General features: G+C 43.0%; 1 protein-coding gene and 2 long non-coding RNA genes across 9 annotated transcripts in view; 1 reads left to right on the forward strand and 2 right to left on the reverse strand.

Annotated features, from left to right (window-relative positions):
• The window catches only part of LOC146406339 (uncharacterized), a 32,075-nt gene extending 30,923 nt beyond the window's left edge, over positions 1–1,152 (reverse strand). Inside the window, exon 1 of the long non-coding RNA XR_014810694.1 lies at positions 1,013–1,152. This is a non-coding gene — a long non-coding RNA (uncharacterized LOC146406339). The remainder of the gene's footprint in view (positions 1–1,012) is intronic.
• Positions 1–25,960, forward strand: part of LOC102160652 (uncharacterized) — a 282,960-nt gene that overhangs the window by 204,604 nt on the left and 52,396 nt on the right. For 4 of the 6 annotated variants that reach the window (XR_014810669.1, XR_300957.4, XR_014810671.1 and 1 more), the window contains exon 1: positions 21,170–21,266. The exons of the other annotated variants lie outside the window; for them this stretch is intronic. This is a non-coding gene — a long non-coding RNA (uncharacterized LOC102160652). Of the gene's footprint in view, positions 1–21,169; positions 21,267–25,960 lie in introns of those variants that run through there. 6 annotated transcript variants of the gene reach the window in all.
• On the reverse strand, positions 10,702–21,067 carry POLR2M (RNA polymerase II subunit M). Of its 2 annotated transcripts, none has more exons than XM_005659563.4 (4): positions 20,835–21,067; positions 18,228–18,872; positions 15,200–15,404; positions 10,702–13,498 (listed from the first exon to the last, which is right to left on the reverse strand). In XM_005659563.4, exons 1-4 carry the CDS (start codon positions 20,945–20,947, stop codon positions 13,352–13,354), a joined length of 1,110 nt encoding a protein of 369 aa, XP_005659620.1. In that variant the 5' UTR covers positions 20,948–21,067; the 3' UTR covers positions 10,702–13,351. The 2 variants fall into 2 exon arrangements, with proteins under 2 accessions (XP_005659620.1, XP_005659621.1); XM_005659564.4 differs by having other exon boundaries at positions 20,572–21,067.

Raw genomic sequence — 25,960 nt, forward strand, 5'->3', positions numbered from 1 at the left:
AAGAACGCACTCCCCAGGCTGCTAGGAGTGGTTTCAGACAAATGCCCTCAGCTGTCATCCCTCTAAGGGGACTGCCCCTGTTGCAGAAAGCTGTCTCGCCCTAGGCCAGTCTTCCTTCCAGGGGCTGCCCACATCCAGTGGCTGGTTATAGGTAGCTCTGACCTCCTGTACTAGTCTCCTAGGGCTGCTGCAACAAATTGCTACAAACTGGGTGGCTCAAAACAACAGAAGTGTATTCTCTTACCGTTCTGGAGGCAGGACGCCTGAAATCAAGGTGTCAGCAGGTTGGTTCCTGCTGGAGGCTCTGAGGGAGTCCATTACAGGACTCTCTCGCAGCTTCCAGTGGCTGCAGGGAAACGTCCACCTTCCTTGTCCCTTGTCTTGTAGGTGTGTCACTCTAGTCTCTGCCTGTGTCTTAATATAGCCTTCTCCCCTGTGCTTCTGAGCACTGAATCTTACCCTCTCTTCTCTTATGAGGATGCTGATCATTGGATGTAGGGCTCACTCTAAATGCAGGATGAGTGAGTTCCCATAGTGGCTCAGTGGTTAACGAATCCGACTAGGAACCATGAGGTTGTGGGTTCGATCCCTGGCCTTGCTCAGTGGATTAAGGATCCAGCATTGCTGTGAGCTGTGGTGTAGGTTGCAGACACGGCTCAGATCCCGAGTGGCTGTGACTGTGGTGTAGGCCGGCGGCTACAGCTCCAATTGGACCCCTGGCCTGGGAACCTCCATGTGCTGCAGTAGCAGCCCTAGAAAAGGCAAAAAGACAAAAATATAAAATAAGATACATGCAGGATGATCTTCAAGCATGATCCCTGATTGCATTTGCAAATCAGCTCACAGGTCCAGAGAGTTAGGACTCGGAGATAAATTTTTTGTGGCCACTCTTAAACCCTCTAGACACCCCCCACCCCACCCCCCCGTAGGGAAACTGCTCTGCAGGGCTCTGCAAGCTCCCAGCTCCCTGGAGGCCACCTGAGGCTTTTAGTGAGACCACTGCACCCCCTACCTTCTCCCAGGCCTGATGCTGTGACTGTCTCTTCACTTCCATGGGTACTCCTTCCAGGAGGATCTCTAATCGATGTCCTGCACATTAATCTCCGTCTCGGCATCTGCAGCAAAAGTGTTCATTTCCAATTCTCCCCAGACTTCAGTCTGTGACTCACATTTTTTTTTAAATGCTTTTGAATTCAAATCCTGTTCTGCATTATCCCATGGCTTCCTCTGGCTGGATATTAACCACCTTCTCAGTTTCTCAGACGTCCTGAATCCTCTGCCTCCTGGTGTTTGCTAATGCCATGTCTGCCCATTTCCTCATCCCATCAGTTCACACCCCACCCGTATATCAAAGCCTAGTTCAAACTCCCTCCCTCACACAATCTTCCTGGTCCCCATGCCTGGAAGGACCTTGGTCTGTCTTCATCACTTAGCCCTGTACACATTGGATAAGAATTATTCATGCACGTGGCAGCTCTGTAGGTCAGTGGGGGCAGGATTTGAGTCCACTCCAAGGCTACTGCCAGTCAGCCCTGCCCCCCACCCTCTACTGTGCTTCCCATGGGTCTGTCACTGATCCTTCTCTGCCTCCCCTGTGCTCTCCCTAGGCATCAAATCTGTGGTCTCCAACCATCTTCTCTATATGGAGGGGCCTCACCCTTGGTTCCAGTTTTGACCTGTTGCCCAGTGGTTTGGCCTGCTTTTCCTAATGGCCCACCAGACAAATCTGCAAGATTCCCCACAGGTGCACATCCAGTGCTGAATGCTTATGTTGTCATCCCTCCAACTCTGGTCTCTTTCTAGACCCCACTTCCTCCACTCTGGCTCCTGACTTTAGGAACCATGATGCAATAGACCAGCCTCCATGCATGAAGGAATGTCTAGTTCTTTCTCTTTGAATGCTGCTGCCTCTGTGAAATGTAAAATTAGAATCACTCCTCAGGACCAAAGGGCAAAGCCATGCCCCATGGGAAGGCTCCAGCTGGGCAGTCTGGCACCTCTCTTCTCTGAAGCAGTGATTCAGAGAGTGGAGTGTGGGCAGTGCAGGAAAGGGAACTCTCCTCAGAAAGACAGGCTGGAGGCAAGAGGAGCGACAGCTAAGAGTTGTGTGTTATGGCTTATCCTCACCACAAGCTTATGACAGTGACACCACTCTTATTATTCCTACCTTTCAGATGAGGAACCATTAAGTAACATTACCCTGGGAGTAAGTGGCAGGTCTGAGCTGCTGGCTCAGGTTGGGTTGTAAGTGCTGGGCAGGGCCCTGGGGCAGGCAGGGGCTGTGGAGGCAGAATCAGAGGAGAAGATGGGAAAGAGCCAGAGGAGAGCTGTCATCGGGGCTGTGCTCATGCTTTTTGCCCTCTGTTTCCCCTGTCGTCTCTCCTCATTAAAGAAAATATCTGTGAAAGGTACAGCGTGTCACAGCACTGCTGTCAGGACCAAAGGGAGAGTCCACCCTGGTAGCATGAGGCGTGGCGACCTTACTTTTTCCCCCAGGAAAGCCAGGCGCACTGGCTCTCTGGAATTCAAGCCAACAGAGCAAATAGGAGAGGCAGCATGGGAAATTGAAAAGGGCACTTTACTTGGAGAAAAACAGATGCAGGTCTTAACAGTGAGCAACCTTGAGAAAGCCTCACGCCTTCTCTGGAAAATGATCATGGCCCTGGGGAGTTGGCACCAGGATCCCATGTGGGAGGGAGGGGCCCTCAGGCATGCACAGAGGGCAGCTCCCAAGTTCCTGCTTCCTCTTCCATCTGCTCATTTTCTCCTCTAAGTTCATTCATTCACCCACTCATTCGGTCATCAAGATATTACTGAGTGCCCACTATGTCTGGCAATATTCTAGGCCCCTGGGAATTCAGCAATAAACCAAACGAATAAAAACTCCTGCCCTCACACTCTAGTGGGGTAAGTCAGGCCATAGACAAACAGGAAAACACTATCCTTTAGAGAAAAATAAAGCAGCTAAGGCGGGGGGTAGGGTTAGTTTGTATTCATTGACATCCATGATAAGGAGACTTTGGGTACACACTGGTAGGAGATGAGGGGCCAGGCCCCTGGAAAGAACATTCTAGGCAGAGGGAATTGCTCTGTGAAGGCTCTTAGTGGAAGCCTTCTTCACGCATCAGCAGCAGCAGGGAGGCCTGTGTGCCCCTTCAGACAGCCAGGGTGGGGTCATGTGGCATCCTGTAGGTCATCATAAGGAATTAAGCTTTTATTCTGAGTGAGGTGGGAGCCACTGGAGGGCTTGGGGCGGAAAAATGACCTGATCTGAGATGTCGTTAAAAACTCATGCTGGATGCTATGTTGTGATGTGGGCAAGGGTGGGAGCAGCGAGAGGAGGCAGGAGGCCCCAGGTACAACCAAGGCAACAGGGCAGGGTACCTTCTTGAACCATCACATCCCATTTTGCTCATGATTTCTGTGTTAAGACAGACATTTTTTGGGGTCTTTTTAGGGCCACACCTGCAGCATATGGAGGTTCCTGGGCCAGGGATAGAATTGGAGCTGCAGCTGCCGGCCTATACCACAGCCACAGCAACTCCAGATCCAAGCTGTGACTGTGACATATACCACAGTTCACAGCAATGCTGGATCCTTAACCCACTGAGCAAGGCCAGGGGTCAAACCTACAACCTCATGGTTACTAATCGGGGTCATTACCACTGAGCCACAATGGGAACTCCCAAGACAGATATTTTGGGAGATGCTAACCCATTCTAACTCCCTCATTTTAGAAACTGGGACACTCAAGTCTCCAAAAGTTAAGTGCCACTGATAAGAATATTCATTTTATTAATAGCAAAGCAAGAGTTCTGTTGCCACCACCATCATACCCTGATTCCTGGTCCAGGAGTCCAGAACTCTACTCAGAGCACTCCTATTGCAGCTGAATATGAGTCTGCAGTTGTTCTGGAGATGAGAGCTTGGGAGTCATGATCTATCAACAAGTGTAAAACCACAAGGTGGGATGAGGTTGGCCAAGGATTGAGCATAGGTAGAGAAGCTCAGGGAGAGAACCTGGGAATGTAGATGTTTCATGATTGGGATGATGAGGAGAAACCTGTGAAGAAGACTAAGTAAAAGTGGTCATTGAGTGGTATTCCTGAAACCAAGATAAGTGTTTCCAAAAAAAACGTGAAGGGTAGATCTACTATGCCAAGTGCTCCAAGAGGTCAAGAAAAAGTCAACCCAAGCTTTAACTATTGAGTTGAGTGACATGAAGGCCCTTGGTGGTCTTGACAAAAGCTTTTGGGTAGAACATTGGGAACAAACACCTGATTGGAGTGGGTTCAAGAGAAAATGGGAGGAAAGGAGCTAAAGACGGAGAGATAGACCACTCTTGCAAGCTATGCTTCCTTGCATCCAGGTCTCCTGCCCATCCTTGTTCCTCTCCATCTTCCATTTCCTTTCTTCCCTCCCTTAACACTTGCCTATTTCATCTCCTATCCCCTTAAGCCCTACTTTCCTCCAAGAAAAAGTCATCCAATGAATTGCTGTCCACTGAGAAATTAATAAGAGTTTACTGGTATTCTGCTCTCTTTAAGAGAATGCAGATTCTAACATGACAAACAGGCTTTTTTCCCAGAGGAGATCATGACAGCCATAGATGGGAGGAGGGAAAGGACCCTGAACCATGGACATCGTATTGTGACTCCATCCATCAGTATCCAAAAATCTAATTTTGACTTTAACAAATAGAAAATCTAAATTTTTTTTTTTAAATAAATTTTTGTACTGAAGAAGTGGTACAGAACTTTGAGGTCATTGACTAGAGCAGTGCTACTTTAGGGATGGATCAAGGCTGCCATGAATCTCCACCACTGGCAAGGCAGGCTAATCCTAACAACATTCCCAAGTAGAAATGGTTTCCTTTTGTCCATAAACTATCTGAGGGACCCCCCCCCACACCACCATACTAATAAGGCTCTCAGTGTGTTCTCTTTGGAGATGGAAAAGGCTAAGTGGAGTTACTTCTCATGGACTGAGACCTACACATAACCATAGCTGTCTAGACTACTCCTCTGGATAAGATTGAGAGGTGGGTCTTATGAATAACAATGCTGATTACAACCCTGGACAATAAATTAAACCATTATTCTTTTATGATTAAGAAGCCAGGCACAAGAGGCAATCTGAGAAATGATAGTCTCAAGAATACCAAAACCAGAGACTTTACCAGAGGAAGGCAAAGAGGCCTCACTCCTCCAGTCCATGCTTCACAAATTCCTTGAAAGTACTGATCACAGAGGTGGCTGGAATCACAGAGCAGCACATGAGAGAGAGGGAGCAGCAGGTGGAGATGGTCTTCCTGCCAAAGGACGACAGAGCTGAAGATCCAGGAAACTCTGAGAAGTCCTTGTTCCCAGAAAAAGAGAGAGAACCAAGAAGGGCAAAATCAGCCCCTCCCCCAACCATGCTGTAGTCACAAGACACATCATTACCATGTTAATTCAAAAGGAATTTAAGGGGGAGGGAGGATGAAATGGGGGAAGGGAGTCAAAAGATAGGAACTTCCAGTTATAAAATAAGTAATCCATGGGGATAAAATGTACCACACAGTGATTATAGTTAATAATGCTGTATTGCATATTTGAAAAGTCCTAAGAAAGGAAATCTTAAAAAGTTCTCATCACATACAAAAACCTTTTGTAACTATGTATGGAGGTGGATATTAATGAGACTGAATGTGGTAATCCTTTCATAATGGATACAAATATTGACTCATTGTTGTACACGTGAAACTAATTTAATGTTATGTTAACGTCCACGGGGGGAAAATGCACATGAGAGTGGAGGATTAAGTTTTATTTGGGGCAAAATGACTATAGTCTGGGAGACAGCATCTCAGAGAACTCTGAGAACCTGCTCTGGAAAAATGGGGGGAAGGTCGGTATATATGTGATTTGGGTGAAAGAAGAGGTACATGCTATCCAGCCCACATTTTGTAGACGGTTACTGCTAGTCATAAGGAGCAGATGCCACCATGAAGGATTTTAGTGCTTTTCTAGATACAAGGAGATGCAAGAATTGGGCTGGTAACATATTCTCCTGAAAATAATCTGACCATCTGAAGACCTCTTCTGCTAGTTTTTCCCAGAGAATAGAGTGCCTCACTCCTGATCTCCACCCTGAACTCCTCTCAGGAGGTGTTGAAGGTCAGCAGCTATGGTGGCTCAGGATTTAACCCTTGTAGAGGTAAATGGCAAATACCAATCTCTAGTCAGCACAATTTTACCTAATTAAAAAAAAAAAGAATTTTCAAGGAAGGTTTACTCCACTCAAGTCTACCTGCTTCACATAAGCCATTAGACTTCATGGAATTTTTATTAATGATGGTAATTAGCCAACAGTGATGTTCAAGCCCCAAGACCCTTGTTATCTTGGGAGGGGACACAGGTAGAAGGCTGAGTTCCACAGAAGGGCTGGAAAGAGGTGTGATGAGCCAGTGGAAGTCAATCTGCTGAGGACTGAAGGAAGAGGAGTTGTGAAAGTGGGAACAGTCAAAACAAACCAGGCCAGACAGTGAAAAGGACAAACAAATAAATGAGAAGCCCATCATCTATTCTATACATTATCCATTTTTATTTCAGGAAAATTGTAGTCATTGAACCTAGTTACCTTAGTTAAGATGACCTAAGGAAATTAAATAGTTCTATAGTTTTAACGTTGGGAAATAGATTTCCGTCGCTTTTTCTGTACTTTTGCCAAAATGTGCTAAGTAATTATAAATAGACTCCACATGAGGCTAAGAGAGTGGAAGGGGCAGAAAGAGTTGGCTCTGTCAGAATCAGCTGCACAGCTGTAGGCAAGTCTCCACATTTCTCTGTGCCTCAAGTTTCCCATTTATAAGATGTAGAAAAATTATATTTAATCTTCCTTCCCTAAGAACTAAAGATGCTAATTTGAGATAAGATTTGCCTTCTCTTGCCAGTTACAGTTTCCTGATGTGCTTCATTTTGACTCTACTCAGTGTAGCTGAAGGGGAGAGGAAATCTTTATTAAACATCTAAATAATCAATAGAAGATATGCTTTCATTTTTACAACACACTCACTAGAAGAGCTATTTAGTTCAATACCACTATATGTGGTACTGATTAAGAGAACGGATTATTTACTAACAATATTTTTGGACCGAGTTTATAAGCACCAAGCTGAGCCTCCATGTTTCAAAGAGCTTTTCTGTATGCTCTGAGTAAGGACCTGATTTATAACTCTCATTCTTTGCTTTAATAATATGAAGTTTTTTTCATATGAAGCTGGATCTCTTAGCTTGATCTCTCTCCTTAGCTCAACGTCCTAATTTCCCCTTGTCAAAATAGTTTTAGTAGGGAGTCTCTATTGTTTTCAGTTAATTTTAACACTAAATTAAAAGTTTCATATGGTGGTGATTTTAAAACATTTTGCTTCAGATGCCAAAAGGTACCTCCTAAACTACTTCAATCATAATTGTTACCATCGTTACAATAAGGTTTTCATAGAGAAGCTCTTTTAGACCTCAAAGTGTTCTATAAAGACCACACTTTGAAATTTTGTTCTCTCAAAACATACCCCATACATTAGATAAGGGGTTGCTGACCTCATCTTATGGACTAAATGGTTGGGAGAGTACATAACTTCCCACTGGATTCAAAGGAAATAGTGGCATTTAAATCCTAAATCAAATTATCTAATGCTATTCCAGTGGCTTACCGTCTTTTTTTTGCCTTTTTTTATTTCCAAGTTTTCTAAAATCATCTGGGAAGTAATAGATCATATTTAATTGTTCAGGCTTTTATGCTGTGCTTTCAGAATCACTTCTGATTTGTGGTCTGGCTCTCGTTCAGTATTATCCAACACAAGGTTTATTTCATCGGCCCTGTATCAAAGCTTCCTCACTTTAGCCAGAAATTAAAATAATAGCTCTAAGCCTCCCCTCCCTGTCAAAGAGCTAGTCAATAACGCAATTTGCCACATTTTGTAGATGACTCTATATGCTCTTCATAAAAGCTGGATATAGAATCCTTGCATTTATTTAGCTAGGCACCCTCAACTTTTCCTTTACAAAGGCAGAATTTTTTTTTCTTTTTTCCTGATGACTTTACTTTCTTTTGAGTGTTGTCAGTGGTCCGGAAGCCTGCAACGGGTCAACAGCTAGATTTTTACCTGATCCTCTGAATAAAGCGCATGGTACCTAGTATCACCTTCTCTCGCATCTCTTCTCCTAAAAAGGCTCATGCAGCCAACTACCAAGTGAGGAGGGAAGAGCCAAGACACCAGCAGTGACCAAAATGGTCCCCACTTGTAAGATGATTAAAAATAAAACTTCCAAATACAAAAATTATCAGGAGAAAAGCTCTTTTGTAGTCTGTGTCACAGAGACCTAACACATACCCTCAGAGTAACCTGAGCTCTTGCTTAGCATTAACACTTTTTAAAGCCCAGAGGCAACCTTGATTTGTGGTATTCGAGTGCAAGGCCATGCAGTCTGGTGCCCAGAAATCTTGAAGGCTGGGTTCTTTTCTTGGCTGCCTCTGAGTGCCCTTGAACAAATCACTCCAGCATCCCCATTACAGGAAACAGAATTCCACAAGCTACAGGCTTCCACCTTGACTCACAGCTCTTGGCTCCCCAGAGAATGCAATGTGGATTAGAGCCAGGCCCTAAAAATGAAAATTGCCCTTTAGATGACTATTATATAATGAGATTAATCCTCATAACATCTTCCACAGATCAGGTAAAGCCCCAAACTTTAGCACTTAACTTTCTTCTCAACATAATTCCTTGAAAATTAAAGGTATGAGTTCATGACTCTGGATACACACAATTTTCCTGGTTTAAATGTTTATATAAAAAAAATTCTTTATGGAAGTTCCTGTGTGGTACAGTGGAAACATCCGAATCCTAGTATCCATGAGGTTGCAGGTTTGATCCCTGGCCTCGCTGACTGGGTTAAGGAGCTGGCATTACCATGAGCTGTGGTGTAGGTCGCAGGTGTGAATCAGATCTGGCATGGCTGTGGCTGTGGCATAGGCCAGTAGCTGTAGCTCTGATTGGATCCCTAGCCTGGGAACCTCCATATGCCTAGGGTGCAGCCCTTAAAAAAAGGCAAAAAAACCAAAAAAACCCACTTTTTCTTGATTCCTAACTCTTCTCAATCAAAACTGCACACTACTTTAAATATTCAAACTAAAAGTGTTCCACATTTTTAATTTAACTTGTATAGGCTAAAACTAGTCATTCCAATTGAAAGTGTAAGTTTCTAAATGGCAAAAGTTCCAAATCTCCTATCTTCTAAACAAAAAATTAGTGAAAGATTATCAAGTATTTTTTTGAAAAGGGAGATTTGCATTACCAAGGAGATATATATATATATATATATATCCTGCTTTGTTTTATAGAACATGGCACCCTGATTCTAAAATGTATTTAAATTTAAAAATGCAAAGGGCCAAAAATGGCCAAGCCACTCTTGAATAGGATGGCAGCCTTTCTTTCAGCATTATCATAAAACTATCATAAATAAAGTGGTGTAATATTAGCACAAATAGATTAATGGAACAGAGAAATAGAAAGGATGCAGAAGGTAACATAAACATATAGATATTTGATGCAAGGCAGAAGGGCACTGCCCAGTGCCAGGACAAGGGCTGCACAGAAGGACACTTCCTCACATAGTCAAAAACAAATTCCACAGGGAATCGAAAACATAGTGGGAAAGGCAAAACTATAAAGCATTTTTTAAAAGAAAAGATTTTAAAAGACAATATTTTCATGCTTCAGGATAAAATTTCCTTAAAAGACACAAAATACTCTAATTATAAAAGAATGAAAAATAATGAGAAGTTTTTTACAGCAAATGTAACTCAATGATTAGTATCAAGAATATATACAAAACAATGAATAAAAGACAGCTGACATGAACACAACAGAAAAAGTATTGAAATGAGTACTTTCAAAAGAAATCCAGGAGTTCCCGTCGTGGTGCAGTGGTTAACGAATCCGACTAGGAACCATGAGGTTGCGGGTTCGGTCCCTGCCCTTGCTCAGTGGGTTAACAATCCGGCGTTGCCGTGAGCTGTGGTGTAGGTTGCAGACGCGGCTCGGATCCCGCGTTGCTGTGGCTCTGGTGTAGGCCGGTGGCTACAGCTCCGATTCAACCCCTAGCCTGGGAACCTCCATATGCCGCGGGAGCGGCCCAAGAAATAGCAACAGCAACAACAACAACAACAGACAACAAAAATAAATAAATAAATAAAAATAAAAATAAAAAAAGAAATCCAGTGACCAATAAACATAGGAAGATGTTCAATGCCATTCCTAATTAGGGAAATGCAAGATAAAACTACAATGAATGTCACTTTAAAAAATCACATTGGCTAAAATTAAAGCCTGGCAATATCAGGTACTGACCTGGAGCTCTCATACATGGGGAGGGGAGATGTTAAAGATAAGTCTACCTCCTAATTCTAGCAGTTAAACTCCTAGGTAAATACCCTACAGAAATGTGTTTATGTGCACAAAGATGCTCGTTGCAGCATTACTTATAACAGCCAAAAACTGAAGACAACACAGAAGTGCCCTCACAGTAAAATAATACAATAATACAATAAAGTGGTATTGATGAAATGGTACATCACAGCAAAGAAAATGAGTAAATTACATCTGCAGGCAATGTGAATTGTATAAGCAATGCTGAGTGAAAGACCACAGACACAATGCACAGTATGATTCCATTTTTATAAGTCAAAAGTCAGCAAAACTAACCATATCATTGCACACATAACCGGCAAAACCATTTTTTAAAAGGGAAGAAGTATTGCCATAAAGTCAGGATAGTAGGTACCTTTGGGAGAGGAGCCTAGCAGAGACACAAGATTTTAGAGAGCTGGCAGTAGCTTTTCTGCATCTGGTTTGTGATTACGTGGCTATTTGCTACACAGCTCCACTAAACTGCACTTCTGTTTTATGTACTTTTCTGTATGTTTCACAAAATTTAAAAGAACAAGGGAGAACTTGTACTACCAAATAATAAGTGATTAAAGCCATAATTATTAAAATGGGAAAAACTAGAAGGCCCAGAAATAGATCCAAGACACAAAGACATAGAATTTAATATTCTATATCATTACAGTTTAAATGTTTTAAAATTAAATTTCCCCTCAAACCATATTTCCAAATTTGACATGGATTAAAACTTTCCTTCTGAATTCAAGTTAAGTATAAAAGTGAAAATTTTTAAATGCTGAAAGGAAATAAGGATAAATCCATACCCATCCTTGGGGTAGGGAGGGTGCATGCTCTAACACACCTTTAAAAGTAGGTGCCCAAAGAAAACAACTTCTACTCAGAAACACCATCGATTATATTAAAAGGCAGGTGACACATGAAAACAGTAACATATGACAAAAGATGGACATCCCAATTTAAAAAAAAACTTAGAAACCAGTACAAATGGCAAACTCTCCTGAGGACTATGGGAAAGATATGAATAAGCAATGCTCAAAACAATGAACGTTAACGGTCAATTAACATAAAAAAACACTCACCCTTCCCTAGTAATCAAAGAAACACACATTGTAAAGGTAGTCTATTCTGTAATTATTCAATTTGCAAGTATTTTAAATAGCAACGTGCAATTCTACAAGTTTGATATATTGCTAGAGGGTATTCAGGGAGTCTTTGTGGTGAGTGACTGATATTCTCAAAGACTTAAGACTCTCACCTAGCAATTCATTTCTAGGACTGTACCTTTTGGAAACAAGTCACTTTTATACGGTGTGATTATACTTTTAAGATATTGATTGCACCACTGTTCTCAAGTTACATTACGTTAACAAATTGTGAAACAAGTTGCTTTTAAAAGTTACAGTATACTTATAAAATGGAATATTCTGCAGCTATCTAAAATGCAAAATATTTTATATGTGAAAATGGTTACAAAATACTGATCAGAATACTGGTAACCAGTGTATAGTGTGACTGCGTTATTAAAAATGTAAGTGTATAGCTATGCACAGAGAAGTATGCATGTAAACATGTATCCAAGTGTTAACAGAGGCCCTCCTGGGGGTAGGACTTCAGGAGACTGCGTGTACATGCATGTGAACCCTCCGTATTACCTAGCTTTCCAGAAACAATATGTATTTATTCTGTGTATACTTTTCATTTGCTTTTTGGAGGGGGAGGTGGCAAAAGGGAGGTAGGAAGCAGTGCTCACTCCTGGGAGGACATGGCAGAGAACTGAGTCTCTCCTACTGCAAGGACATCTGCCTAAATGTATTTTCATTCAAATTTCATAGATGAAAATTCTCTTTTAAAGTTAACATTTAATCAAGCACCAGTAAAGCATCACCATTAGCATTTTGGAGTTTCTCTGAATAAGACTTTATTCTTTCCACACTGTTTAAAGGTGCTAACATATTAGACAAAGAAATCTTGGCTAACACAGGTGTCGATTTTTCTGGAGACAACCACATCATCCTTTAAAATGGCATATGAGATTGAGGTTTCTGCAGCCCACATAAGCCTCTTTTGGTGACGGGAGGGAGAAGCAATATATTGATAACCAATCGCAGCTTTTAAAAAATGTTTTGGGTTTCTTATCAAATTGAACCTATCATCTCTTAAAAAAATGAAGTCAAATCAGGCCAAAGCCAACTATTCCTTTCACCTACATCAGTCATCTTAGACTTTTTCTTGACCTCATGTTAATCCAGGCAAATCTGGTCATCTAGAAAGGTTCTCCACCCTCCATCAGCTAAGTACCACTTATTCCTAATCAGAAGAAAAATACTCTTCCTAAGCAAAGACAGAAGAAGGAAACATTTAAGCATTTTCTGTGTCTTCCCTGGTATTTCACATCCAATTCTGCAACAGCCCCATGCAAACGTGCACAAAATTCCCTAGACTGTTCCCTTCATTATGCAAAAAAAAGGAGGGAACTCTATTTTAGTAACTCATTTTAGGTAATCCCTGGGACATCGAAATAATTCACCAAAAGACATGTAATAAATGCTATCTGAGAGAGGTAAGAATAAGAAAAAGGCAGTTAGTCACCTGCTTTCATTTGGCTTAGAGGGAAAAAAAAAACGTGCTCTACCATTCGATAAAATATCTGACCAGTTAACTCATGACATACTGCCAAAACTTGAACACAATGTGATTAAATACATTATTCAAATATTAAACTTTTCAAGCACATGAAAGTTATTTTCTGAAAGTGGGCTGTTTTTATAGCTTCCTTGGGTAACTTTGTGTTGCAATTCTTTCAACGAGCTCCAACATTGATCTTGATACTTGTTAGAAAGGCTGATGTGAGATAAGGGATCTCAACAGGCAGAGACTTCGTAGACGATCCAAGTCCCATCTTTAGCATTCATCGTCAGAAGACTGATGATCATCTTCATCCCTTACTTCTCGGTATTTCCTCAAAGGCTCCCCTTCTGGATTATAGCTCTGCATTTTAATATTCAGTCTTTCAGCTAATTTTTGGGCTGCGAGCTTGGCTTGCATTTCCTTTAAAACAAAAAGTGAAGCCAAAAGTTACACACATCTTTTCCCTACAATTTTTCAATGGGAAGTCATTACAACAGAATGGGAAATAAATGGGCATCCTGGTGCAGTCAGTGCTCTCCACATCACTGACGCTACAGACACCAGATGCCACACAGTGAGGCTGAGGACAGCTATCAGATGCTGCAGTGGTGGTGACACACTTCCATGAATAAACAATGTACAAGGAGACACCCCACCTCTGTGAGAAATGGAAGCATCAGCTTAGCATCGCAATTAGAAACACGATACCTGTTCAAGTATGTGTGCAAAATTTGAGCTATCAAACATCCAAAATCACTAATGTGTACTGATGCTCCCACTGGGAGAAGCTTCTTGCCTCGCTTAAATCATCGCTTCTAGGCATGAGAGTGACATTTCAATGCCACAATGAAAATCAAAAAGTGAATGCTAAAAACTAAGTATCCCTCTCCAAATTAATTCCCATGACAACTACTATACAATAAAAAGTCCAGGTCAGTCTGAGACACTGTCATTGTGCTTGCAGACACCCAAGGAAGTCATCACTGAATGATGGGGGGTGGCAACGCTCATTTCCAACACGGCTCTTCATTTGTCTCATGCTCTCCCCACTCCTCAGGCCACAGATGGATGGGTATGTGGGACTGAAGTGGCAGCTACTACTGCTCGACCAAGGAGACCAATTTCTAACTGAAGGGTTCAATGCAACCCCAAAACATCTTCAGACAGGCAGTGGGATCAAATAGAGAATTTAAAAAAACAATTCCTCAATGCTTAATTAAAAGTAGGCAATGATTTAATGCACTGAGAGGGAGAAAACTGGCTTTTAAAAAGGAGGGCCTTGAAAATACCAATCCCTGCCAACTGAGCTTTTATAAAAAGCCAAGGCAGAGTAACAACCTAGGTTTGTATTAACTGTTGTACGGTGCCTGATTCATCCTTCCAAGCAATACTAGGAAGTTTGGCTGTTTTCCTAAAGGCTCAAATTATCACTAAGTATATTGGCTGCTTTCTTTTCTCCCTGTGCTCCTCACACTTACTTTCTCCCATCCCATTATTTTGTACACAAACTCTCAACATACATATTTAAAGTTCTATGCAGAACACACAGATCTTTGAACAAAGTGCTATTCAAAATGAAGTGACCAAAAGAAGATTCTTCTCTTGTCACAAGGGCCCACAGATGGGCTTTTTAAGTGCAGTGTCCACTTGTGTGTTGGCAATACACACTATTTCCCCAGCTATCTTATGCTCTCCCTGTACTGCAGGAGACAGAAGCCTGGCAATCACACTTCCCTGATTCTCTCAGTGGGGTTCTGGGCTAAACTGCACCACTGACAGGTTCTTGCTGGAGTTTTTCAAGGTGGAAGATCTAGAAGCCATGCTACTGCTACCTGAGGGTCTGGGCTTTCAGAGATGTGATATTTTGCAGCAGTCTTCCCACGCTTCCTGGCAAATAGCACTTTGATGGTGCAGGTAGCTGTGATCATCTCCAGCTATTCTCTGCAGTTCCAGCAACCTCAAGGCTGCAAGCTGGAGTGCACATCTGGCAACTAATGGCATAAGCTGACCAAGGCTAGCACCTGACCCTTCTACTAAATCCCATTTTCCTTGAACCACCTGGAGTAAACTCTGACTTATGGAAGCAGCATCCAACATGCAAATAAATAATACTCTAAATACCTCATAACTCTGTTTCTGCTGTTTCTGAAGTGCCAACGACTCTTCTATGGAGAGCAGCTGTGTGGGCATGTGGTGTAGTGGCAGAAGCCGAGCTGCCGTGATGTCATCCAGATGCTTCCTATCCAGGCGCCGCCTCTCTTCTGAGGATATAGGGGACCCTCTCCCCTGACAATGACTTACTGAATCATGCTGTTGTGAAGGTAATCTGAAGGAGGGGACACTTAGGTTAAACCACCAGACTATTTTCTTTTTATAGATACACACTCACATGCACAAAGTGGTCTTTCACCTTAGCAGTGAATTTTTCTACAAAGGTAATAGTAAGCATTTACCACTATTTACCTGTACAGATAACTTTCCTTTGACATATTTACCTCAAAAGAGAGAAATATTTAAATTGGCATCTTTGGGGAGAGTAATTTGCTAATTCACTGCTCTAACAGGTAACAGGTATAGATAGATAGACTCTTTGCCTTTCCTGTCTTTCTTCAAAGCTTATAACTGAATACTGTTCATTTTTTCATTCAGTAACATGTACAAAGGCACTTACTGTCCAGGAGGGAAAGACACTTGTAAACAGTTCCAGTGCAGTGTAATATCACAGGTACCAGGACAGAGGCCTGCACATAGTGCACCAGTAAAAAAAGAAGGAAATGGCCAGTTGTAATAGGAGACAGGGAGGCTGCCAGAAGACCTTCTAAAGAGTGCGATTTGAGGGGTGCGAATAGTAAGTACTCAGCATGTAAACAAAGGGAAGGGCGTCCCAGCAGGAAGTGAGTGAAGAGGCTACAGCACAGGAAGCACACGAGGTGGAGAGGAAGAAAAGTGGCCAGATTCGGCCAGGGCCAGCCCACAATGCACACTTCTAGTCTGTGTAACACATTCAGGCTGACCTTCTACAAACTGCATTTGGGCAGGAGTGGAGAGGACGGACTGGTAGAGTTAGACAAGATCAAGACAGACACCAGCTATGGCCTGAGAGAGGGATGAGAACCTTCACTTTGACAGGAGAGAGAATGGACATAAGAATGATTAGAGATGGAGTTCCCATCATGGCTCAGTGGTTAACGAAACTGACTAGTATCCATGAGCACTCAGGTTTGATCCCTGGCATTGCTCAGTGGGTTAAGGATCTGGCATTGCCATGAGCTGTGGTGTAGGTCACAGACATGGCTCGGATCTGGCATTGCTGTGGCTCTGGCATAGGCTGGCAGTTACAGTTCCGATTGAAGCCCTAGCCTGGGAACCTCCTGCCAAGGATGCAGCCCTAAAAAGACAAAAGACAAAAAAAAAAAAAAAAAAAAACCATTAGAGATGAAGGTCAAGGAAATATACAGTGAGGTCCTCATGGACAGCAGATGAGGAAAGGAGGGAAAGAAAGAAGTGGTGGCACTACTGACGGAGGGGCTATGGGAAAAAGCATTACGGGAAGAAATGAGTTCTCCTTCATAGGTGATAAACCTAAGGTGCCACAAAACAACCCCAACAGGGTCAGGTTTCACAGGTAACTGGCTATGCAAATCTGACCTGGGCTAGCAGCAGATGAGGGGCAGCCTCTAGCATCCAGAAGAACATGTAGAAGGCCAAAGGAAGAGCAGGAAAGGAGCCAAAGGACACCCTCATCTCACCTTCCAACCTCCATCTGAGCTGACTCATCAAGGCCCAGCCTTTTCTGATAACTGCACCTCTGTCTGTCTCCCTTGTAAATATCACCTGAGAGCCCTCAGTGATATTCTCTTACCCTCCTCCACTTCCAGCTAAATGACCATAATACAGAACCAGGACCAGTGTATTCTCTGTTGTATGTATTGACTAGATGATGCTTCTCATTTTATGTCTCCCTAAAAGTGAGGAAACATACTTTACCACACACAAGATGAGCAATTATTTAATCAAAGTTTACTTTAAAAAAAAAAAAAAGTAATCCTTTAGAAGATTAAACTTTAAAGTCTCTATAACAATTAAAATTGGTTTTAGGTATTTTTACCTATAGGGTTTCAGTTTTAAAAGGAAAGGCAGTAGTGACTGGACTGTGTATCTGTGTTACATTCTTATACATCTACTCCTTGACTTGATATTGTTGCTGCTCTAATTTACATGCTGTTTGCATATAAGTAAACAATATGCCTTTCTCTTCAAAGAGCTTTTGTTTTTCCGGAGATCTCAGAAACCAAACTCTGACAAGGAACTTAGGAGCTTCCATTGCAGCTCAGCGGATTGAGAACCCAACTAGTATCCATGAGGACTCAGGTTCGATCCCTGGCCTCACTCAGTGGGTTAAGGAACTGGCGTTGCCGTGAGCTGCAGTGTAGGTTGCAAACTTGGCTTAGATCTGACGTGGCTGTTGCTGGTAGCTGCAGCTCAGATTTGACCCCTAGCCTGAGGAACTTTCATATGCTGCAGGTGCAGCCCTAAAAAAAAAAAAAAAAAAAAGACAAGGAATTTAGAAGCAGGGTTAATTTGCCCCTCCTGCCCAAATCTATTTCCAGTTTTTTTAATCCCTTCTCAGCTCCTTTCCCCTTAGAATTATACAGTTTAATGTTCTTCTAAGTGTGAAAGCCTAGCATCCTTATCTAGATGCTAAATGAGGAGCAGAATCTTTACTCTTATGCAGCCACAGCACCCGCAGCTTACATGCAATGAGCACACGAATAGTTTTTACTGAGAAGGCCCATCAGCTCCTGCAGTTGTTCTCCCCTTAGCTTATAGTCTAATCAAAAGGGAAGCTATATGCCAGAAGATGGTTTGGAAAAAATCATAATGAATTCTCTAATTCTGTGTTTAATGTGAAATATTCCCTAAGGATCCTGAAATTTAATACTCCATCTGCTTTTGAAAACCTTTCAATTATTTGGCTAAAAAACCTAAAGCATTTTCAACATGAATCCTCCACTTCAGCCAGGCTAGTTTCACTATTTCCACAATAAGCTCATTCTTAAGTACAAGCAGTTCTCACACCAAGTCCACCAAATTTTGGAGTTGAATAATTTTATGCTCCTGTGACAAGCCTGCTTCCGATGGTACTTACACATTGGTTTTAAATTTATGTGGTAGGGGCAGAGGATTTTTTGCTCGCATTTCTAACACTTCCATGTAATGAGGCTTCTTCTGTGGCCCACGCCAAAGGCCAGTCAAGTTCTCCAGACTCGGGTTTCCTTCTGAGTGATGTTCACCAGGGTCTGTAATAGTGATCCTTTGCAATCTATCAATAAACAGGTTCTCCGAGCTGCTAGAATGATCCTCTACTTGACTTGAAATGTGATGCTGAGGGAGTCGCTCACTGGCTTCAGATGAGGAAGGCACAGCGGCTCTGCTGCTGGAAGGTGGGCACTTGCTCACTGAGTGTTCGGGCTCAGGGGCCTCAGCATTGCCTCCATGAGTAGGATGGACCAGGCCCCGCTGTGAGGTTGTCTGAGACGACGTGATGGTAGCTATAGAGGAGCAGCCAGGAACTAGTGATGAAGTATCAAGTATCTGGTCAGAATTCTGGGCCGTATCTGTTGCCACATCAACAACTGTACTTGCTTTTGTCCTCCACTTACAGTCTAAATTAACGGGATGAAAGAGGTCACTTCCCCCTCTAACTTCTTCATGTTCTTCAATGGCAGCTTTCAGTTTGGCGACAGAGTCTATGATCTTTCTACCTTTGTCGGGCAATTTGCAAATGAATTTTCTGGCAAAAGGAAAAGAACAGGCATATGTGAGAGAGCCCTGTTTTTAAACTTGAGATATAAAGACAAAGAATTATTCTCAAAGGGAGAAAAGCTGATCTTTAAGTAAAAAATCTGATTTCCAACTGGCCCCAATTAGGAATGAAATAAGAGAATCATTATCCAAATACTCCCCCCCCAAAAAAAAACAAGTGGCTGCATGAATAGGAAATATGCCTCATATGTCTCATCTAATTAGAATTTCAGCAAAAGTATTTTAAGCATATGATACTCATTAAAAGACATCCCCCAAATTAGCAATTTTTAGACGTGTGATATGCAAGACCTTCCTGGGGAGGGTAGGTAGATGGACCTGCAGGGTCAAAACTATATAACACTAAGACACTCTTTGCCATTTTCATTCTCCTTTGCTTACCATCAGCACAGGAAAGGTTTGCAGAGGCCACCTCATATGTGATGATACCACTGCTCTGAGGATTAATAGAATGTGTGTACTTGTCTTTTAAAGATGCTCACTTGTAATTCCTAAGGCAATGATAAATATCAGTAGATATACCACATATAAGACAAGAGCTCTTCAGGATGCTTAAGCGTAAAAGTAGTCTGGAGAACAAAAAGTTAATTTGCCACTTACAGATTAAAAACCCATTCTCAGAGCTCCCTTCGTGGCTTAGCAGAAAGGAATCTGACTAGTATCCATGAGGACGCAGGTTTGATCCCTGGCCTCTGAGTGGGTTAAGGAACCGGCGTTACCATGAGCTGTGGTGTAGGTTGCAGACGTGGCTCGGATCTGGTGTTGCTGTAGGCCAGCAGCTACAGTTCTGTTTTGACACCTTGCTTGGAAACCTCCATATGCTATGGTGTGGCCCTTAAAAAAAAAAACAACAAAAAACCAAAAAAAAAAACCATTCTCACGAAGTCAAAATAGTTGTCTTTACTAGGAAGCTCCCAAGTGATCACTTGTCCCTTTTGCTGAGTGATAGAAGTTCCTTTTCTGATTTTCTTTTCTTTAGCCACCCAATAAATGGGGAGGGAAAGTTACATCTCATGCCCTCTACTCTTTATGACACTATATTCATGCCCCCAATTCTAACTATTAAACATCCCTCTCCAGTTAGGATGCCTCTATTTTCCCATCCTTCTTCTCTCTTAAGCCTCATGACCACTTCTCCAGTTTTTAACCTGATAGAATCAACTTCTATCAACCCAGCTCCCCTAAGTGAAATCAACCTCAGATCTACTCCCCTCCCCAACTTTTCTATTTTTATTACTAGTGCCTCCAGTACAGGCAAGAAACTTCAGCCGTCTCTGTCAACTACACATCAAATTATTCCATATCTGATGTAATTTTCCCAATCCTACAATGACCCTTATAGTTAGTTCACTTTCTTAAACCTCCTTGTCGAGAGGCTCTCTGAAAATATTCTCCTACTGTCTTCTGCCTCTTACTCCCTCAAAACTATCCTGCACAAACCTGCTAAAATAAGGTTAAAAAAAAATCATGTTCATTATATCGATCCTCTGCTAAATTCCATTAACTCTATCATCTAAATGTTAGCCAAACTTTCTTTGCCTATAAGCCATTTTTTTAATTCCCCTCTTCCCACTTCCTGTAAAAAGAGAATCTAGAGATGAAATTGACAGGATGTTTGGGGCACGACTGGGGTGGTGGGCAAAGGCAAAAAAATTTGGGATACAGACCGTCCGTTCGGAAAACCGACACAGAAGCTGAGTACGTAAAACGAGGAGGAGCACGGGAAGCCATCCCACATGCGCTCCATGCCTGGCTGGACGCGGTCAGCTCTACGGCTGTAGGCCGGCTACTCGCCCGCGGACCTCGCAAAGAGCTGACTGTGACAAGGTCACCTTCCGAGGAAAGGATCGGGGTGGGGGAGGGGAGGGGCGCGTCCCGGCTAGCCCGAACCCAAGGAGACCGGCGGTGACTCCGCGGGACCCAGGCTTACACGTTGCGCAAAAGTCTCTCCTGGCGCTTCAACGTTTCCCGCAGCTCTGCCAAACTCCGCTGACCCAAGTCCTCGGGAGGTTGGGGCTCGAAGCCGCGAGGCAGCGAGGACATTCTGCGGGAGCTGAGGCTGGCGAGGCGGCGGGCACTCGACGTCCGCGACAGCTCCCGCTGCGGGCGCCGGATCCGCGGCGGGCAGGGACTCCGGCGAATGAGCGGGAGTCGCCATTTTCCCGGAAGAACAGGGCTTCTTCTAGCCGAATCGAGCTTTATTGAAACGCCGGAAACAAACACGGACAGGGAGGAGGGGGTGGCCGGAGGGGCGGGAAGAGGCGGGAGTTGCGGTGAGACGTCACACGCCGGCCGGGCATGTTTGGCGTGGTCAGTCTGTTACCAGTTTCAGCTCTTCGCCTGTTTATTCAGAAAGTATTTGGTGAGTGCCCCGCTCCCAACTGTTAAGGTGTTTACCGCGTGGGGGAGAGGGTCAGATGCTTATCAGGTGACAGTCAAACAATATAATTGTACGATGGGCCCTGGCATCTGAGAAGTACAAGAGGAAATCTGAGTGATGAGTTACCATTGATAATGTTGGGGAATGTGCCGGATAGGGCATGGGAGGCCCCGGCCCATGGCGTGGCCCGCCTAGTCCGAGGTTCAGTGAAGTTAGCAGATATTAACGTTGGAAGAACCTTTAAGGACTACCAGCGTTTCTTAATGAGGCTCCGGCGTTTGGAGCAGGAGTCTTCTTTTGCGGCACTGAATTAGGCATTGCATATCTGGTATTTGGCTTCTGTGCATTAATTGCTTTAGCACTCCTGAGTCCTTATAACAGTACCAAACGCATCCCACCCACTACCATCCCCAGCACGCTCATACACACAATTCCAAAGGCCCGCAAGAGGTGATGGGGTGGGAGGTGCTGTACAAGCCAGTTGAGAACCTCTCACAATTCCGTATTTTCCTGCAGAAAAACAGACAAAAACTGATGTAAGTTTTCCCAGGGCATGAAACTAGTAAGTGACAACACCAGATATTAAACTCAAAAGCCCAGCTGCTCTACCACACCAGTTTGAAAATCTTCCAAACTGTAAGAAGGTGTTTTAAGCTGTTGAGGAAAGCAATGCAGTAAGCATCACATCTAGTGCTTAGCTTCTCTTAATAGTTAAGCTAGGAGGGCTGTTTCCCAAAGGAAATAGTAGGAAGCATGCTAGTCTCACAGCATACATCACTTGGGAGGTTTGAAAAACCCCATAACCTCCAACACCAGCCTCCCCCTTCTTTGATATGGAAAATTTACATTTTCTCAGTCTTTTGTAAGGTGATATGATAAACACAAGCAATTCCCTCCCAATCAGACAGAAGCTCTAAATAAAATCGGAAACTGCTTCAGGGTGCACAGTTGAAACCGTTTTTGTGTCCTTGTAATCTGGTCCATTCTGATCAGTTTTAACTAATGTATTAACATTCTCAACATAAGGCCTGCTTTTAAGCCCAAGGATTTCACTAACCTGCTCCAGCCCTGGCTAAGTGAGAAACATTTGAGTAAGGCCTTTATCAGTTAGCTGTCCCCTGGCAAGCTCCTGCAAAACCATCATCATCCTGCCCCTGGACCTCACCTGAAGGCCTTTATTCCCTGCCATGGTAGTAATTCCTTGTGATCCTGGGCCACTGGTGCCCTCACCTTGCTTTTCTCTCAAGCCTCAGAGAAAAGGATACTTTTCTCTCAAGCCTAGGGATTTTGCCCCCAGCTGTTTTCCTTTTGTGGAAGACTGTTGCTTTTCCCCTGGCCCATTATAAATCTTAGCTCAGGTCTCATCTCCTCTCTGAACCTTCTTAAGTTATTCCAGCCCAAATTGGTCTCGGAGTATAACTAGTGATTGGACCATATGCTTCTCCAGTTGTGTTGTGCATGATGATTTCTTTTCTAACAAACTTCCGAAGTCGAGAATTGTGTTTAGGAGCTGTACTTTTCTATCTCCCTAATGCACATAGCAGGTACTAATTGGTGGAATCTCCCTCTAATCTTTCTTTCCACCTTTCGCCCTAGTCCCCTTCTTAATCTTAAACTTTTAGTGTAAACATTAACCATAATTACTATGAAGATATTTTCAGTAGTAGTAGAATGTTTTACACAACATAGCTTTGGATTTGGAGCTGACATAATAATATGAATTCTTAACAAGGAGTACACCAGCTGCCTAGTTCTCTAATCGGTAATCAAGAGGCTTAGCAAGTGAAGAAATTTGGTCAAACATTATTCTAGATGTTTCCGTAGATATTTTTTTTGGCTAAGATTAACATTCAGGAGTTCCCATTGTGGCTCAGCAGGTTAATAACCCAACTAGTATCCATGAGGATGTGGGTTCCATATCCCTGGCCTCGCTCAATGAGTTAAAGATCTGGCATTGCTGTGAATTGTGGTGTAGGTCACAGATGCAGCTCAAATTTGGCCTTGCTATGGCTGTGGTATAGACCAGCACCTGCAGCTCTGATCCCACCCCAAGCCTGGGAACTTCCATATGCCAAAGGTGCAGCCCTAAAATGCGCAAAAAAAAAAAAAAAAAGTGGACTTTGAGTAAAACATATTGCCTCCCCCACCACCCACCGCATAACGTCAGTAGGCCTTATCTAATGGATTGAAACTCTTAAGAAAGATTGACCTCCCCTGAGCAAGAAGGAATTCTGCTAGTAGGCAGCCTTCAGACTTGAACTGCAAGTTCCTGGGCTCTCACCTGTAGGCCTACCCTGCAGTGATTATTGTGTGAGCTGTTCCTTAAAATGCATCTCTCTCTCTCATAATGGCTGATAGGACTGTGTGTAGACACAAACTCACATACTCTTGGATCTGTTTGTCTGAGGAATCCTAACAAATACAGAGCCCAGTAGTATCGTTAGAAAAATCAAGGTGTGATTGATGACCGTCCTTCAGGGTGAGAGAACTGACTGAGGAGAGGGGAGGCTCGTTTTTGCCTCGCCTCCCCTGCTATGTGCTGAGCGTGTCATGAAGAAGCAGTGGAAACCAAGTGTCATAAACAAGCATGAAACAGACTCTGTTTTCTTGTGTCTATGTGTGTGGTTTTTCATAAGCATTCCTGTGAAAATGGAACATGCTGAACTTTCAGTGAAATCCATAGCAGCCATACCTAATGAAAAATTAATCAAAACTGGTAAACCTAAGACTGTTGAAGAATGGCTGACACCTCTGTACCATTTACCAAACCTCCTTTTCCAGTCAGTTCCCCAAAAGTGCTTTCTCGGATGGGCAGAGCAGGGGGGACTGTCCCCACTGTACAGAGGGAGAGACAGGTGCTAGGACCTCCAGACCCCTCCATCACTGGGCCACTTTTGCCGGCTGCCTCATTTGTCTGTCCTTCAGTGCAGACCTTCACAAATAACTGACCGGAGCATGGGCAGTTAGGAAAGAGAAAGCAAGGGAAGGAAGAGGGATTTGGGTATGAGAAAAACAGAGTGAAGAAAGGAAGGAGAAAGGAACTGGTAGAGATGGAGACAAAAAAGTGGAAGGGGCAAAAGGGGGACCATTTCTCTGTACAGATACAAGAAAGAAGGTTTCCTATGAAGCTTTATGCTGAGGAATTCACAAATTCATTTCACTTCCAGCTCTAAAATTCTATACTTTTACAAAAGGTCACATTTCCCCTCTTTGTAATTCACTATGATCCCATTGCAACAAAAGGTTTTCCTCAGCGACCCAAGGGTTTAGGCTGTAAAGTGCATGCACTCCACACTGAAAGTAAAACTTGCATTAGTTATCCAAACTGTTTGAAATGAGGAACCAAATTTTCAGCCCATATCTCCCTCTTTATCAGCAGATAGTAATTGAAAGCCATTTACCAGGGCTGTGATTCCCAAGTGACAGACTGTAGGCTATTAAAATTAATCCTGACAGAAGATCCTTGCTGCTTTCCTTGCACATGAGGGTCGTTGGTTTATGAACAGGATGAACAGACGGCCTATCCCAGAGGGCTTGAGGGAGGAAGCATGTTAAAATGGCTGCTTGCATCTTTGTTTGCTCAGCTGCTTGGAAAAACTAAGACTGAGGGAAGTGGGATTAATCAAGGGGGCAGTTGCCCATGGAAAAAAAAATAGGAAGACTCTGGTGAGAAAATCCCAGCCAAATAAGATTCAAGTCGAAGGGAAAGAATTCTTTTCAGACTTTCTCATGGTTGAGTGTTGTTTGGTGACACATTTCCTATTTCAGGCCACCACAATGGTTTGTGATCTTTTTGTTAAGGTGGGAAGAGAATTCAGAAAAAAACTAATGAGTTTCTGAAGTTTCAGGTGAGTTTACTTTGTAATTGGCAACTTTAATGAAGATTGTTGGTTAGATATTTGACTCATTGTGACTGAATAAAATCTTTCAATGATTTTCCATATGAGTACACTCACCAGAAAAAGTCCCTGAAAGATTGGATGTACAGTCATGTGGTTCAGAATATAGAGACATTTTAGCGAGGCCCCTCCTCTCCCACTAGGAGACAGAATCTTGGACAAGATTTAAAACATCTGCCCCCTCTCCTGATTGACTTCCCTTCCCTTTGATGCATTGGCTGAAGTTCTACATAAGAAAATTGCTAGTTAACAAGGATCTTGCTTTGAGATGGTAGATATTTCTAGAAGGGTTGTGGCCTATCAGTCATTTACACTTGAATGTGAATTTTCTCCAAATGGCTTTCTCACAGAAGGTTAGCTGAGATGATGTCCTACACTAAACAAGTAGGTTTTGATAGGAGAGAAAGGGAGAAAACAGAATTTTGAGCAATCAGAAAGGAAGAGTAGACCAGAGAAATATTGCAACAGATGCTTTAGGTGGCAGGAAGACCCCAGAGGACCTCTTCTCCACAACTTGGAGAGTATGTAGGGCAGGCATAAAGGGAGGATGTCAGAACCAAACTTGGCTTAGAATTGGTTCAGATTCCATGCTGGAGGACAGGAAAAACTAAACTGTGCTTAAGTGGGCTTTGTCAAGATTCTTCGTAAAACCCAGTACATTGTGTAAGGGAGGTAATTTGCAAAGCTACTAGAGAGTGAGATTTCCTAATTTCCTTTCAAGTTTCATGGGAGAGGGATTTGAGAGTTGTGCCTTTAGTGGAGAGAGAGAAGAACCAA

The sequence above is a fragment of the Sus scrofa genome, chromosome 1 (genome assembly GCF_054392235.1).
Source record: "Sus scrofa isolate SSC_HxYL_T2T_F1_AM1 chromosome 1, Sscrofa_HxYL_maternal_Yorkshire_Landrace_v2.0, whole genome shotgun sequence".
NCBI lineage: Eukaryota > Metazoa > Chordata > Mammalia > Artiodactyla > Suidae > Sus > Sus scrofa.

What these genes read in the sequence shown, in the direction of transcription:
- POLR2M (XM_005659563.4), bottom strand. Translation starts at nt 20,947, where the DNA reads ATGTCCTCGCTGCCTCGCGGCTTCGAGCCCCAACCTCCCGAGGACTTG. An exon ending in CATAAATTTAAAACCAATGT is followed by an intron (nt 15,405 to 18,227) that starts GTAAGTACCATC and finishes CCCCTCCTTCAG; the next exon opens with ATTACCTTCACAACAGCATG. An exon ending in AGCAGAAACAGAGTTATGAG is followed by an intron (nt 13,499 to 15,199) that starts GTATTTAGAGTA and finishes TTTGTTTTAAAG; the next exon opens with GAAATGCAAGCCAAGCTCGC.